This window comes from Chelonia mydas, chromosome 16 (genome assembly GCF_015237465.2).
Source record: "Chelonia mydas isolate rCheMyd1 chromosome 16, rCheMyd1.pri.v2, whole genome shotgun sequence".
NCBI classification, from domain to species: Eukaryota; Metazoa; Chordata; order Testudines; family Cheloniidae; genus Chelonia; species Chelonia mydas.
The window spans coordinates 16282692-16298400 of NC_057857.1; the positions used below are offsets into that span (position 1 = coordinate 16282692).

Consider the following 15709-nt stretch of genomic DNA (forward strand, 5'->3'; position numbering starts at 1 on the left):
TGGACTACTCTTTTTCCCTTTCCAGTCCTGTAAATTCAGTGAACATTTTTCTCACCACTGATAAAATCTAAAACAAAGTGCCAAAGTGGATGAGCCTCACAGATGACTTTGCAGATTATGATATTTATAACTGATATCAGTATACGTACTATAATGCTTTATTAGTCCAAGACAATGGATGGAAAAATAGCTTTCTAACATCTAACAGTCATGTGTAAATACATCAGAATAAAACATATACATATGGCTAAAGCTCAGCTAATTTACCACACAAAAAAATATTCACGTCATCTTTTGTTGGTGGATAATACCGGAAACTCACCTCCTTTCCCATATAAATTAGCACAGAATTAGCACAAGTTAAAAACAATAGCTAGTGTAAACAAATAGAAGAGGCCAACAAAATAATAATATTTTGCACTTATACATCATGTTCCATCTTATGATCTCAAAGAACACGCAACAAGCCAGCGACAGAGTCAGGAATAAAAATTCACAGCTAGTACTTCAGCTAAAAGACCATCCATCCCTCACAAGAGTAGCAACCACAAAGTTAAGCTCTGCATGAGCCCTGAATTATTTAGCCATCTAGAACCTTGAGCACAACAGGCCAGTTGTTTTCATATATAGTCATGGTAAAAGTAAAACCAGAAGTTATGAACTATCATTGAATCGCCTCAAGTGTCTCTATTTACAGGATAAGTAGTCAATGATATCATTGCACACTCTCTAACAGGGCATCAGTAGAATAATGAAATGAAATGTGAAATTTTAAACCAGCATAGACTGCAGGATAGATGTTGGATTTGACTATTCCCAGGATGCAATAAAAAGAATGGCCTTAGTAAACGTACATCCATCTGCTCCAGCTCCTGTTCAAACCGACTCTGCAGCCTTCCAACCATCTTGAAGAAATCAGGATTCACAACCTTTTCAGCCTCTTTCTCTGTGCAAACTTTCAAACTCAACAGTTTATCCTAAAGGAAAGGAATATTACATTACTGACATGTACCTGGTATGCAGTGTTGTTGTAGCCGTGCTAGTCTCAGGATATTAGAAAGACAAGGTAGATGAGGTATTATCTTGTATTGGACCAACTTCTGTTGGTAAGAGAGACAAGCTTTCGAACTACACAGAGCTCTTTTCCAGGTCTGGACCAGAAGCTCACTGTAAGCTCAACACTTGTCTCTCTTACCAACACAAGGTGGTCCAATAAAAGATACTACCTCACCCACCTTATCTCTCTAATGTACCTGGCATCCCAGTTAACACATTGCATGGTTCAACAGAGTTTGTTTAACCTCAACATGCATTCTTTTCTTTTGAACTGGTAGTTTCAGAAATAAATATCCAACTTCAGTATCTTTTCCTGAGGAAACCCTAAGTGGAGGAAAAATTAAGCTGGGAATAGGCAGTGGGTGTGCAAGGTGAGGAGTTGTGTACCCCTCCAACAGGAAGAGCACTATGTCTTTGATGACATACTGTTTATAACAATCAGTAATAGTTTCAGAAAATGAATGCCTGTGATATCTGAGTCCTGTGATTGAATTGTAAATACTAGAAAACTGTAAATAATTAATGCTTTGTATTTACACATAGTCTTTGTCATCCAAAACTCTCAAATCCCTTTACAAATGTGGATTTAAGCCTCAAAACCCCCTTATGCCGCAGGTCAGTAGTATTATCCCCATTTTATATATGGAGAAATTGAGGTATAGAGGTTAAATGATTTTCCCAAGGCCACAGAGAGAACCATGGCTATGCTGGAGTCCTGACTCTCAATCTCCTAGTTTAAGTAGTGGACTCTCTTTGTAGGCCAAAAGCCTAATGGGGAGAAATTGTCTTGAGTAAATTGTACTCATTTTGCTTATTTTGCTTTATACTCCATTTTGCTAGCTTTGAATTAGTAAGAATAAATTGTAGCCTTGAATTAGTAAGAAGAAATTGCTCTGAGTTTATTCTTTGCTGATTGTGTTAATGATTGTTCTTAGAAGGACAAAAGTTTTATGGCTGTAATTATTGCCTTATTTACTGTTTGCTGTGTGAATGAAAAATGTATGGTATACTGATTAACTGAGAAGAGACAGCTGGGCTGGATGGTCAAGAGGGGAGTGGAGAGGCACAAACTTTATTATCAGAATCACCTGGATGACAGATTGATGACACTAAAGCACAGGCATACACCCAGCGACAAAATAAGGAGTTAAGCCAGAGGGATGAGATGAGATAAGAAACAGCTGCGGATCGTCCCGGTAACAACTCAAAATAATACTAATTAAGAGCAACCTTGAATAAATCATGATTGACAGCTCCAGTGTGACACAGCAAGGGCCATAGACTTGTATGGGAACTTATTACTATAAAAGAAGGGTGTATTGCCATGGGACTTTGGGTTTGTTCTGCAGCAACATTGGCGCTTTGAACGTGTTTGACAGAGGCCAAGCTCCCCTCCCTCGTGTGCAGTTTCAGCTGGCCACTGGAACTGACTGAGCAACACTAAGGACTGGTAACTATAAGATCCAGCTGAAGAACCTTTTTTTAAATTTTTTTTGGGAGGGGGAATGGAAGCATATGCTGATTTTTAATGCTTAAATTGTACTCTCAATAAATGCAGCTTATTGCCTTATCCCCTTTAAAAAGATTCTGTGTGCTTCTTATAAGCATAACATCTTCCCTCCATTAAATTAGTATTTGTTGCTGCTATTCTACATGTTCCAAATACAAATACCATGTTATTGTGAAGTAAAGTACACAACATACTTTTGACTAACAGGATAAAAGAGAACTTTGTGAGTAATTTGGGTTGTCACGCTGAAATAGTGGGTCTCAAACCAGACGTTATACTAGATGATCCGCTGCTACCAAAATCCTTCATTGGGTCTCCAAATTCAGCAACTTTCATTCTCGTGACACTGACCTTGCATAGCTGTACATTGGCCAAACATTCCTGGCAAACTCTCTCATACTGGATGCGAATGATCATCATATGCTGCACATTATAGGTGTCTTTAGAAAAGAAGGAAAGGAAATAAGAGTCCAGTGTGAAGACTTCACCATTTCACATTGTAGCACATGTGAATATGACTGAACAGTTGTGTCTAACCTCACTTTACCCTAGTGGCATACTTGACTCTCGTATATGGGCATTACCAGCCAACATCACTCAGCTGCCTCTACCCAAATCTTTTTGCCATTATGCTTAGTAATGGTGAACTGTTATTTTTATTACAGTCCAACACTGTTTGCGCTGTTAAACAGGCTACAACTATCAAGACAGTTCCTGCCTGGAAAGTTTAGTCTAGAAGACACACATATAGAAAGACAAGGCATACTGCAAAACGTAGAGGAAGGAATCATTTCAGATAATTTTTCCCCCTCATTCTAAAGAGAAAAAAAAACGGAGAGACCAAGATCAGGGCAGCATATGTATGTATAGACACATGGTACAGTTCAATCATGGCCTTAGAAATAAAATGATTGCTTAAATCCCAATTCATTGTCATGAATTCCTCGCTTACCTATATATTTGTTTAAAGCCACAAGAGATTCGTACCATTCATTTATCTCCGCTTTTGAATGTGTCGGAGGCAACAAATCACTACCAAAATAGGAAACAAAAGACACATACATTTCATACATAATCCATTCCAGTTCTCAATGGGTTAAAACTGTGAAGTAATATAATAGCACTATTGCTTTTCCACATTCTGTTTGTTAGAAGACAGATTTTCAGCCAAATCAGCAAGGCAAAACCATAAAGATAGCTGCAATTTGTGCAAAAAAGCTGCCTTCTGGAAAACAGATGAATTGTTATCTGTTTAGTTGCTATGTTAGTTTTAAAATGAAAAGGAATCATTATTTTAAAATTAGAATATTTTAATAGGTTATACACATAGCAACTTTTCTGATTTAGAATGGAGGGTGTCCCAGATATATTGTATGAGATTTCCTTTGTCTCCTCTGCTGATTATTTACTATATATACTAAAATCTCACACCATTCCCAGGAGAGGCAGTCAAACTTTTCAGTCAGGACAAGTTAGGGTTGTGGGATTTTTACCTTCCCATTCATCCTGACTTGCCACTATTTATATTGTACTTCCAGAGCCATTGATTTCTACTCTTTAGAGTTTTTACATCAGGCCTATTCAGAGAAATTTGGGGTCTGGTATATCATATTCGCTGGGTCCCCACTCCCTTCCATTTCACTTTTCGTGGATGTTACAGACATTATGGGGGGCCCTGAGCTATAGCCCCGGGCCAATTGTCTCCCCTTTCCCTCCTTCTTATCATCCCTGCACATCACTACTTCCAGCTACTTGACATTGCTAATAATGAAACATTTAATGACCCCTTCATTCAACACAATCTGCCCACTGAAAACCATGAGCATCACCTCATCGGTGAAAGATAAAAAGAAGTTTGGGGGCTCATTTAGTACTGTGTTGGTCCATTTTACAGTGGTAAATCAGGTGCATTATTCTCTATAGCAAGAAACACTATTTTTTCTGTCTCTCACTTCATACCAAAGAACTTGCAGAAGCTCCATTCTCTTTCTACTAAGTGAAATCTGGTCCTTTATCATGTTCTCCAAGTCTCTTTTTACAGATGTGGGTTCCTGTACCTCCTTCCTTGCCATAAATTCTCTGCAGGACACAAGTAACCATTTAAATAAAGGTATGTTTGGGACAATCTGTATCTTGACATCTAAAAGTTATTTTGAACCACACAGATTTAACCCCAGTCACTAAAAAGGAATATAAATGCCAGCATAATCGCCAGAACACTGTTAGCTTTACAAAGAGAACAGAATCAAAGATTATTCTGTAACAGAAACACAAATGGGGTCTGGTCATTTAGTTTCAATCCCACTAAAAATATAAATCTGTTGCAGAATTACAGACCTGAAACTGCGAACCACATAGTCCTTCTGTATGATTTTCCAGTCCTTCAGCCTCTCTTGCCACTTGAACCATTGAGACAGCTCCCTCTTCAGGTCTGCCTCCATCAGATTAACAAACAACTTGGCTATTGCCCTCTGATTGGCTAGTAGGGCTTGGTTTATCATCTGTGTATTGGAAGATACAAAGAGGAATAAAGGGCAGCATAAAGCATACAAAAATTTGACAGCTATAGTTTTTTAATCCAGCGCAATGCACTGAACTAGAAGAGACTGTTAGAGAGACAGTGGGAAAATGGGGAGCATAAATGGGGAGTATTTTGTACAATAGAGAACACTCCTCCTGCACTGGGATGACTGATATGTTTGAACAACAGCACTGAACAAATCAAGAAGTCACTGATTCAGACATAGCACAATAGCCATATGCAATTTGGGAGGGTTTTAGACTTTCTCTGAAGCACAAGGTATTAGACAGTGACGACCTTGTCTACAGTCAGGAAATCTCCCCTAGCTGGGGAGCTGCAACAGTGGGAGATTTCCTGAAAACTGCCAGCTTAGGCACAGCCTTAGAGGCAGAATACTAGACATAATGGCCCAGTTGTATGATCCAGTAAGGTAAATGCTATAAATATAAAAATATGTTGAAAGAAAAGCCTTCACACAGTATGTCCAGTTGAATTACACGAGTGAGCAAACGCTCTGATTTTGATCATATCGCTGTCAGCGTTTAGCTTGAGGGAACTGTACATATTAAAAGTGAAGGATATTTTCTTTCCTTAATGGACAGTAAAAAGGTATGGAAAATGGACCTATATGTTTCAGAATGGAATGATTTGTTGAGTACTGGAAAATACTGATGTATGTCAGAGAGATAAGACAGCACCTGCATGGAGGGAACTGCAGCTGAAAAACGTTATGAGAAATGATGATTCAGCTCATGTATCTTTTCATTGTTAAGAAGGTGATAAGTTTGAAAGAGAGGTAGAAGAGTGACTAACACTTCCCAACTGAAAGAGGAAGAAAATTAATCACTCCTTATAGTACATAGGGAATATTCCATCTTGCTACTTTCAATATAGCCTCTGAGACAAATGAATGACTACATATCAATATGAAAGATTTACCATGGCTTCAGTATGTATGAACCTGTGAACATCAGAGGGTAAGAGATAAGAAATATCCTCCAGAATCTTGGTATGTTTCTTCAGTAAATCTTTTATCTGGGAAATGAAAGGAAAGAGAAAAAAGAAAGAGCCCAAAAAATCAGTATTTCTTAAGACAAGAGATCTGAAATAAGACATAGATGTTTTGTTTCCTTAAAAAAAAATTCAGTTGACTGAAATACATAGTCATAGCACAGATTTAAAGCTGGATGTATGACTTAAGACAAACTATTGTATTTTTCTTCTAAAATTTGACACCTTTAATAAAAACATAGTTACTAAAATATTTGATACAACCATTACTAAAATCAACTGCTACTTAATATACCTCACCCTTTAGATTGGTGGTTCTCAACCAGGGGTACGTGTACCCCTACAGGTACACAGAGGTCTTCCAGGGTGGGTACATCAACTCATCCAGACATTTGCCTAGCTTTACAAGAGGCTACATAAAAAGCACTAGTGAAGTCAGTACAAACTAAAATGTCATCCAATGACTTGCTTATACTGCGCTATATACTATACACGTAACTGGAAGTACAATATTTATATTCCAATTGATTTATTTTATAATTATATGGTAAAAATGAGAAAGTACGCAATTTTTTAGTAATAGTGTGCTGTGTCACTTCTGTATTTTTACGTCTGATTTTGTAAGCAAGTAGTTTTTAAGTGATGTGAGACTTGGGGTACATAAGACAAATCAGACTTCTGAAAGGGGTTCAGTAGTCTGGAAAGGCTGAGAGCCACTACTGTAGATCACCATAGACAGGTTGCAAACGAAGTGAAACATTTGAATCAACTTCCTCTTAAAGGCACAGGACTGGAAGTCAGACAATCTGAGCTCTATTTCTGGCACTGTCACAACCTCCTGTGTGGCTTTGGACAACTCATCTAACTCTCTGACCCTCAATTTACCAATTTGTAAAATAGAAATATTATTCCTCATACATCACAGAGGCGTTGTGAGGAGATCCTTAAATAGGGATAAGAAAATAAGGCTCTTATTTGTCCCATTAGTATAGCATCTGAGCACCTCAGAAGCGTTAATGTATTTATCCTCACAACCCCTCTGTGAGGTAGGGAAATACTAGTATCTTCACTTTACAGATAGACCTCGGGCCCAGAGAGAATAAGTGACTTGCTGAAGAGCGAACAGAAAGTCTTCTGCAAAGCAGGAAACTGAAACTAGACCTCCCAAATCCCTGGCTTGCACCCTACCCAATGAACCAATGAGTGTTTTCTCTCTAAACACTTATATCATACTTTTCATCTGTAAAAGATACTATTTTATCTTTTAAAAGAGCTTTGAAAAGATGGGCAATATCATTATCTCCATTTTACAGATGGGAAAATTGAGGCACAGAGAAGTTTCATGGCTCATATGTAAGGAGCTATATGCCTGATCCTGATACATAAATGACTTTTTATTATGACCCGTATTGCATTTCATATTTTGATACAGTTTGTATGAAAGACTGGCAAAACAGAGTTGTATATTATCATATTATAACAAAGAATAGGTTAAGTGATAACCAAATATTGGAGCTTGAAGTAAAACTGTTCATTATCAATGCTACAGGAGATCAAACATACTTCAGAAAATGGGTACTCAAGGGCCAAGGATGATTTTGTTTGTTTACTTGTTTCCATCATGTTTACAATTATTCAGCGAATGACTCATTACAGCCAGGCGTCTTTCTTTTCCCAGGTTCCTCAAGAATAAGTTGAGAAAGATATAGCATGGGTGAAAGAAAAATAGCAGTCCTGATGAGTTGAGACGATTCTGTTGTGGACATTGGTTCACACTGTAATACTAGCATGTGTTTTTGTATGCAACCGTTTGCATATGTGCCTAAAGTGAAGCATTTTATAAATCCAAATAAATATATGATAAGCAACCCTTCCTTCTAAAGAGGTTTTGATTGCTTAAAAGGCTGGAAATGTTACACTGGTAGTCACAATGGATAATCAGATAGTACATAGAAGTTACTAGTGGTGGTGTTTGATTTGCATACTAACAAACACTTTACGGTCTGATCATGGCTTTGTCCTAAAGCAACCAAGCAGCGGCAGAACCTCACATACACCTGCATGGCCTCTTCATGTGTCTGTTGCAGGTGCCGGGACGGAGGAGGGAGGAAGCAGAGGCTGTGAACGTGGTACACATCTCTCCCCACCTGTGCAGGTAGGTAGAGAATGACAAGATAATCCAGCAAAGGAAGGCAGTAACCTGCTATTAGTCAGGGCCTGTAGCAGAATACAACCCATAGGGAGCAAGTTGCTTCCTGCTCCTTACCCAGGGTTAGGAACAAATTCTTAATCCAGCAATTAATTAATAACCATTCAAACTTTAGCTCACTTTCTCAGCTCGAGCCACTTCAAGCTTTATTAAGGTTTCATCCGTTTCTTTAATCCACTCTCTTCTATACAAGGACTCCTGGGAGATGGCATCCCATAACTCCTCAAAACTCTGCAAGAAGAAATGTAATGTCAGTCCCATTGGAAAACTAAAAATGAAAAAATATGACTGCAGCAGGAGGTAGAAATAGACATTATATATACATGTGGCAAGCAAAGAAAAAATGAGAGACAAGGGCTTGAGCTAGAGAACTAGATTGAATCAAATACACTCCCTTACTTTGATTGAAAAGGTTTCCAGATCAGTGTCACTCTCAATCTTTTTGAACAGAAGTTCAATGGCTCTATCAGATTCTGACAGTTTTGTCAAAAGCAATTTTCCAGACTCCAAAATGAACGGTTCCACTTCCTAAAACAGGCAGGTATGTGAGTTAGATATTGGGTACTAGGCCTTGACCCTAATATAACAGTCCAGACTACCTAGAGTCTCACCCTCCCAATGCAGGCTAACTCCTGCTGTAACACAGCCACTGCTTCATTGTGACGGCCTCGTCTGCGCTCTGAGAGGCGTTCAATGATATTGCTGTTTGTCTTCTCAGGAACTGCCAAGAAAGAAAATAAAGATGATGCAGACTGGATGTGTTGCTGCAGAATGTCTAATGTAGACACCAATGCACTATCAACACTAAGATCTCTGGGCTTTGTGCAGCAGAAAAGATCCATAGCCTTACAAAATAGAAAAGGGCACAGATTATAGCACCCTGCAATTATACAGCACTTTTTATCCTATGATGCCAAAACACTTTGAATACATTTATTAAGTCTCACATTCCCTCTGTAAGGTAGGCGAATATTATCTCCATTTTCACAGATAGGGAAAATTATGCCAAAGAGATGTTAAGTGACTTGCCAAATAGTAAAGACACAGAATAGAACCCAGGAAATATTGACTCCCATTCCCCTGCTCCAGCCTCTAGAAAACTTTGTCTTTAATTTTCACACATGAACAAGTTATTGAGTGAAAAACTCAGAGGGAACCTTGAACCAATATTAATTCAGTATCACATAATTATTTGGAGAATATATTTGCAGTGGAGAAAGGGCAGAGCCCCTTGGTATACACTGGAAAGATATGGATTTTAATAGGTGATGCACTAGGTGAGATATGGGAGCTCTACAATAAATATTTGCCCATTACATTTTTGTAAAACAGTGCTAAAATGCTTTTCGTATCACAGAAAGTCTACAAGGGTAAAGGTTAATTCATACTGTATTGTAAAGAATGGTTCTCTGAAAGCCAAATATTGATTTTTAGTGTTTGTTATTAAGCTTTGTTTCTGTAATGGACAAAAACACACAAGCTATTAAATTCACATCTGGTATAAACAAGTGAAACTCCACTGACATCAAAGGATTTGGGTCTGCTTATACTAGGGCTGAATTTGACTCCACGTCTATTCATTCTAAGTAATCAAACAAGTACAAAAATACAATAAATGTTTCTGTGATTATTCCCTCCCTTCCATCTGGAGAATTCCTAAAAAATCATAAAAAATAACGTAAGATGAAGTAAGTAAAATTTACTAATGAAATCACTGAGGCCTCTGACTTCCCGGGCTGCAATCACATCTTCACTTTCTTGAGCTTTTCTAAATGTAATTTCCCTGAAATAGAAACAGAGATGAAAGCCTTGACCTATGCCATACGAGAAAAAGTAGGGATCTCCAAAAGGCATTGCTTCACATTTTGTAAATTAGATTCATTTGTAAAAAATCTAAATGACCATAAGCATCATCATAATTTTAGTGAATTTGGAGGGGCTAGTGTTTCACAGAATGAATGTTACTGTTTTCCCAGATGAAGTGGGCCAAATTCTTTATCATAGCTCATTTGGTGAAAATAACCCAGAATATAATGGCATAATAGCAACAAATCCCAGAATTAAATATATACTAACTATAGAGGCAATCTGCAAAAAATAAGGCAAGCTTTAGGCAAAAGTACTTGAAATACAATAATACAAAAGTACATTTTTCTGCCCTCTGACTCTTCCAGTCAGTGGGGCACAATGTATTTCTCTATGTGGTTGTTCTCAGAATTAATACTACAGGGACTCTACAGCAAAATGAGACAAAAAGAAAACACTAGTTGGATAGACTGTTTGCGTCACTTCTAAAACTATCGTCTTCTCATGTTCTGCTATGAGAGCGATGACCAACTCTCAATTAGGACAGACCTGACTTTCCTCACAGATAACAAGATATTTGCCAGCAGGAACATCTCTCACATGTTTTACAAATGCATTGGAGACAGAAACTTTTCATGGGGGGTTTAAAATGTGTCAGTTCTGTTAATGCAGGTATCACCTTTGTATAACTTGGATTTCAATTTTACTTCCACTTCTGGTCATGGCTATGGTTACACACTGAACAGCATATTTTTTCTCGTTCAGTGATATTCCAGATACAATATTCTTACTTTACACGTTCAAAGACTATTTTGCTCATTGCAAAGTCCACCTAGGATCTGCAAATCCAACTATGATTTCTCTCCCTCTTATATCTTGACTGTTAATAGAGATTCTGCAATTAGAACTTAGCAGACACTTTGTTGAGGATGCATGAAGCAGAATAGACTATTTTCATTCTTCCAAAGCTGATCTACACCTATGGTCTAACAGGAGTAGAATTTCGTTCGTAATTAATAGGTGAATCAGACTTAAAGGCATACAAGATGCTAATCTATTTAGCAAGGGATCCTTTTTACATAGTCACTTTTCTAAAAACAAATGCAATTTAAAGACCAATGAAAATTGTGCATAGTTCTAGACCATTTTAAACAAAAAAGAAGTACAATACCTTTTAAAAATGAAAACCATAATATGCAGCCCTCTACAAACATTGGCTAATTAATCCTCGCAAATCCATGTGCAGTAGGCCAATATTACCCCTCTTCATCGCTAGGAAAACTGAGTCACATGGAGGTTGAGTAATTTTCCCAATGCTACAGAGGGAGTTATTGCCAGAAGCACAATTAAAATTCAGGGAGTTCCTAGCTTCCAGTTCAATGCCCAAACCTCACTGCCCTTAGTCATAATACATATTGTTACCCCTTTTTGACCCAAGTAGCTCGGGCCAAAATTTGGTATCTAGTGGGTTGTTTTGGTTAAGAGGAGAAATGGATGTTGGAGTCAGGTCTTTCTTTGATGCAACCCTGTTTATTTACAAAGAATGTACCAAGTCCTGTTTCCCTCAACACAGCAGGTGACAGTTTCTTTACTCACAGTTCCAAGCCCCTTTCCAGTTAGCACTTAGACCAAAAGTTATCTCTCTCGGCCTTTCTCAGGGCCACATTCCCAGTGCTTGCTCTGGCTGCATCCTTGGCTTTCTGTGGTTTCTCTCCCAGCTTCTCTGTTGCTTTTTTTCCCCTCTCACAAAGACAGAGACACACACTTCCACCAAACAATACCTAGTGTCAGTCCTCCACCCACATGTGCCTTTACTTTGGGTGGTGACATGTGCCTTTGTTCTGGGTGGAAGCTGCTATTGTTTCAGCTGGTTCCATAAAGGAGCTTAACTGTTTCTTACATTTATCAATAATGACGGTTGGCTGTGATACCCACTAGTTTCAAAGAGGTTTAACCCAACCAGTAACCAGATATAATTATAAATGTATACTTCCAATCTATACCTGTACAACACTGGGTTTTCAGTGAAGTCATCATTGGGCAGTCCCTCAACCCATTTCTGCTGGCGATGAGATAACAATCCTTTACCAGCACACATTTCCAAGTCCCTAACCACAGGAATCCTTCCACTGTTCATAGGAAACTTGTGTTGCTCTGCCTTGTTTCTCACTTCCTCCAGAGAGCGTACTAACTGCACCTTCATAGAAACATAATCAAGGTGTTAAAATTCTCAGTAATCCACTGAAGGCAGAGAAGATCAAAGAAGCTGCACTGAAAACAATGGGCTAAAAGTGGCTGAATAGGAGATAAAGTAATAAACAATTCTTTGCACTTACATAACATCTTTCATCCAAGGTTCTTTACAAAATGAGCAAAAACATCCCCCTTTTAACAGATGGGGAAACCGAGGCAAAGAAAGGTTATATGACTTGCGTAAGGTCACACAGCAAGTCAGTGGCAGAGTCAGGAACAGAAATTACGTAACCCTGACTTCAAGTCCCATGCTCCAACCACTAAGCCATGCTGATTTTCCTTTTAAAAATTAAACGAGCTGTGTACACTAGCCAAATCCTTCTGAGTCTGGCAAACTAAACCTCTGAATTTAGCCATCATTGCCATGCCATTAACATAGCAAATTTTGGCTTTGGCAAATACATTCTGAGGTTCAAAAGACACATAGTAGGATCTTAAAGGGTTTGTTGGAGAGGGCACCCTGACAATATTAAAATTATTTTCTGCTAAAACAAACCAAAAATCCAAAAGGTCCAAATTCATCTCTGGTCTAACTACTGAATTCACAACAGCAGGAACAAAACAGTAAATTTGGCTTAGACTCTGATGTTCCTGTACCTCATCGTCGAAGATCTGCCTGTAGATTTTCCCACTGGGGACAACACGTACTGCTCCCACCAGCACCATATTGCAAAGTCCTCAATTCTTGGCTTGTTTGCAGAACAATTTCCTTGTACCAACTTGGGGGAGAGGGCACAAGAGAGAGGGAGGCATGAGAATTAAATCTTTAAAAGGACACGATCAACTTTAGAATTAGACATCGGTCTGAAAATTTTGCACCTCTATATCATTATAAATATACACTACAATTACTATAACTTAAAGATGTAAAAATATTGGTGGTTTCTTTACTTTGTGCATTTGACAGGACTGCCCTGGGTGGGGTGGGGACTTGCCTACCACCTAGCTATTCTGCAACACCCCACAATGGTTATTCCAGCAGGCAAGCAAATTGGGGTAACTTTCATGGTTCCCTAATCTGTGCCAGGCATCAAGGCAATCCCAGGCAGCCCCCAGGATAGGAAAAGCACCTTGTCCTCATTGCCTCTCCCAGTCCCTAAATTTAAGCCCAGCATTGGCACACGGATGGATTTGGGTTTCTGGTTGTAGGCAGTTTTGTCTCTGAAAGACCCTTAATAAACAGGGGAACAGAAAAGCTTATACATTTTAAATTCTTTTTTAAAAACTCAAGACAAACTGTTAAAAGCCCACTAAGAAACAGACATATTTTGAAGTCAGTGAAATTTAAAAAAATTGAGTTGCCATCACCCCGCTGCAGAGAAATATTGTTCCTTACTGAAAGCTTTAAAAAAAAAAAATTACATAGGCCCTGATCCTGCAAGTGACGTCATGAGAGTGGATCCCTGTGCCTGCTGCACAGTCTCACTGAAATGACTGGGATCCGCACAGGCACAAGGACCTGCAAGATCAGGGCTTTAAGAGAAAAGTTATGCAAAGCTTCTACCTACAGAAACTCAAAAAACAATGATGATGACCATCCAAAAAGCTATTAATGAAGACCACAGCTGTGATTTGGCAGTGTGTTTCTTCCATAACCTATAAAGAGTCCTGTGGCACCTTACAGACTAACAGACGCATTGGAGCATAAGCTTTCGTGGGTGAATACCCACTTCATCGGATGTATTCACCCACAACAGCTCATGCTCCAATACCTCTGTTAGTCTGTAAGGTGCCACAGGACTCTGCCGCTTTTACAGATCCAGACTAACACGGCTACCCCTCTCATACGTGCTCCCATAACCTAGATTCTGGACAGCAGAGCCTGGCCCCTGAGCCCCGAGCAAGGCACCTCCCGCCTCGGCTCTTGCACCTTTGCTGAGAGGTTTTTCAGGTCAGGCTTGACCAAGCCCTGGCTGGGATGATTTAGTTGCGGATCGGTCCTGCTCTGAGCAGGGGGTTGGACGAGATGACCTCCTGAGGTCCCTCCCAACCCTGATACTCTGATTCTATGAAATGGGGGGAGGCCGCTAGCGCTCGAGTGAAATGAACTGGGCGCGCGGATCCGAGCAATGAGAAGCAGCGAGGTTCCGATGCTGTGACATGGCGACGGGGAGGGAATTCTACCAACCCCCCACCCCGGCAGGACCGGAGCGGGGCGCAGGCTACCGGTTCGCCCCAGCAGAGATAGGGGGTCACTCTCCCCAGCACCCCTCCCCACAGCAGGACGGGGGCGGTTCATCTCTCAAGCGCCCTACTACCTGAACAGCCTCGCAGCGCGGCTTCCCGGCTAGGCCCAGAGTCTCCTAGTCGCCATGGTAACCCCAGGCGCCGGAGACAGAGAGAGCGCGAGAGCTCATCTTCCCGCGAGAACCTGTCAACTCCGGCTCGCCTTCTCCGAGCGGCTGCCCGTTGCCAGGGCAACGCAGGGAGGCGGCCTGAGGCTTGCGTCATCCCTCTGGGGCCTGCTGCACGGAGGCCCTGCCTCCCGCTCCCCGCCCCGCTGATGCCATTTGCTGGTTGCTCAGTGGCCTCTGGGAAAGGCGGTGCTGGTCTCAGTGCCCGCGGACCCGTGTTACCTGTGGCACCAACGGGTCTCAGCAGAGGCCCAGAGCCGAGCGGTCCACTGAGTCTGAACCACATTTACGCCGCATGGACTCCGTGAATCTGGGTTTGAGTCACAGACGTGAAGCAAAAAAGAACAAGGAGGACTTGTGGCACCTTCGAGACTAACACATTTACCTGAGCATAAGCTTCGGTGGGTTAAAACCCACTTCATCCGATGCGTGCGGTGGAGAATACAGTCGGAAGATATATATACACCGAGAACATGCCATACCAACTAGAACAAGCGTAATAGTAATAATAGGTGAGTTGTTATCAGCGGGAGAAAAAAAACCTGTGGTAGTCATCATCAGGATGGTCCATTTTCAACAGTTGACAAGAAGGTGTGAGTAACAGCAGGGGGAAAAATAAGCACGGGGAAATAGTTGTGTAATGACCCATCCACTCCCAGTCTTTATTCAAGCCTAATTTAATGGTGCCCAGTTTGCAAATGAATTCCAATTCAGCAGTCTCTCGTTGGAGTCTGTTTTTGAAGTTTTTGTTGTTGTGGTATTGCGACTTAGGTCTGTAATCGAGTAACCAGGGAGATTGAAGTGTTCTCCGACTGGTTTTTTAATGTTATAATTCTTGATGGCTGATTTGTGTCCATTTATTCTTTTACATAGAGACCGTGCGGTTTGGCCAGTGTACATGACAGAGGGGCATTGCTGGCACATGATGGCATATATCACATTGGTAGATGTGCAGGTGAACGAGCATCTGATAGTGTCAAGAATTATAA

At 40.2% G+C, this 15709-nt stretch overlaps 1 protein-coding gene across 7 annotated transcripts in view; it reads right to left on the bottom strand.

Moving 5' to 3' along the window:
- The window catches only part of CCDC180 (coiled-coil domain containing 180), a 41135-nt gene extending 26307 nt beyond the window's left edge, over positions 1-14828 (bottom strand). For 3 of the 7 annotated variants that reach the window (XR_006286178.1, XM_043530512.1, XM_043530515.1), the window contains exons 1-12: positions 12964-13544; positions 12117-12310; positions 10011-10090; positions 8919-9028; positions 8707-8835; positions 8428-8538; positions 6027-6122; positions 4904-5067; positions 4526-4645; positions 3519-3598; positions 2918-3006; positions 855-977 (exon numbers count right to left, since the gene is read on the bottom strand). Coding sequence is in view for 6 of the 7 variants with exons in the window: in XM_043530512.1 (XP_043386447.1) it covers positions 855-977; positions 2918-3006; positions 3519-3598; positions 4526-4645; positions 4904-5067; positions 6027-6122; positions 8428-8538; positions 8707-8835; positions 8919-9028; positions 10011-10090; positions 12117-12310; positions 12964-13032 (1365 nt within the window). In the remaining variant the exon portion in view is untranslated. The other 4 variants (XM_027823559.3, XM_043530511.1, XM_043530513.1 and 1 more) reach the window with 4 other exon arrangements.
- Positions 14829-15709: the final 881 nt, after the last annotated feature.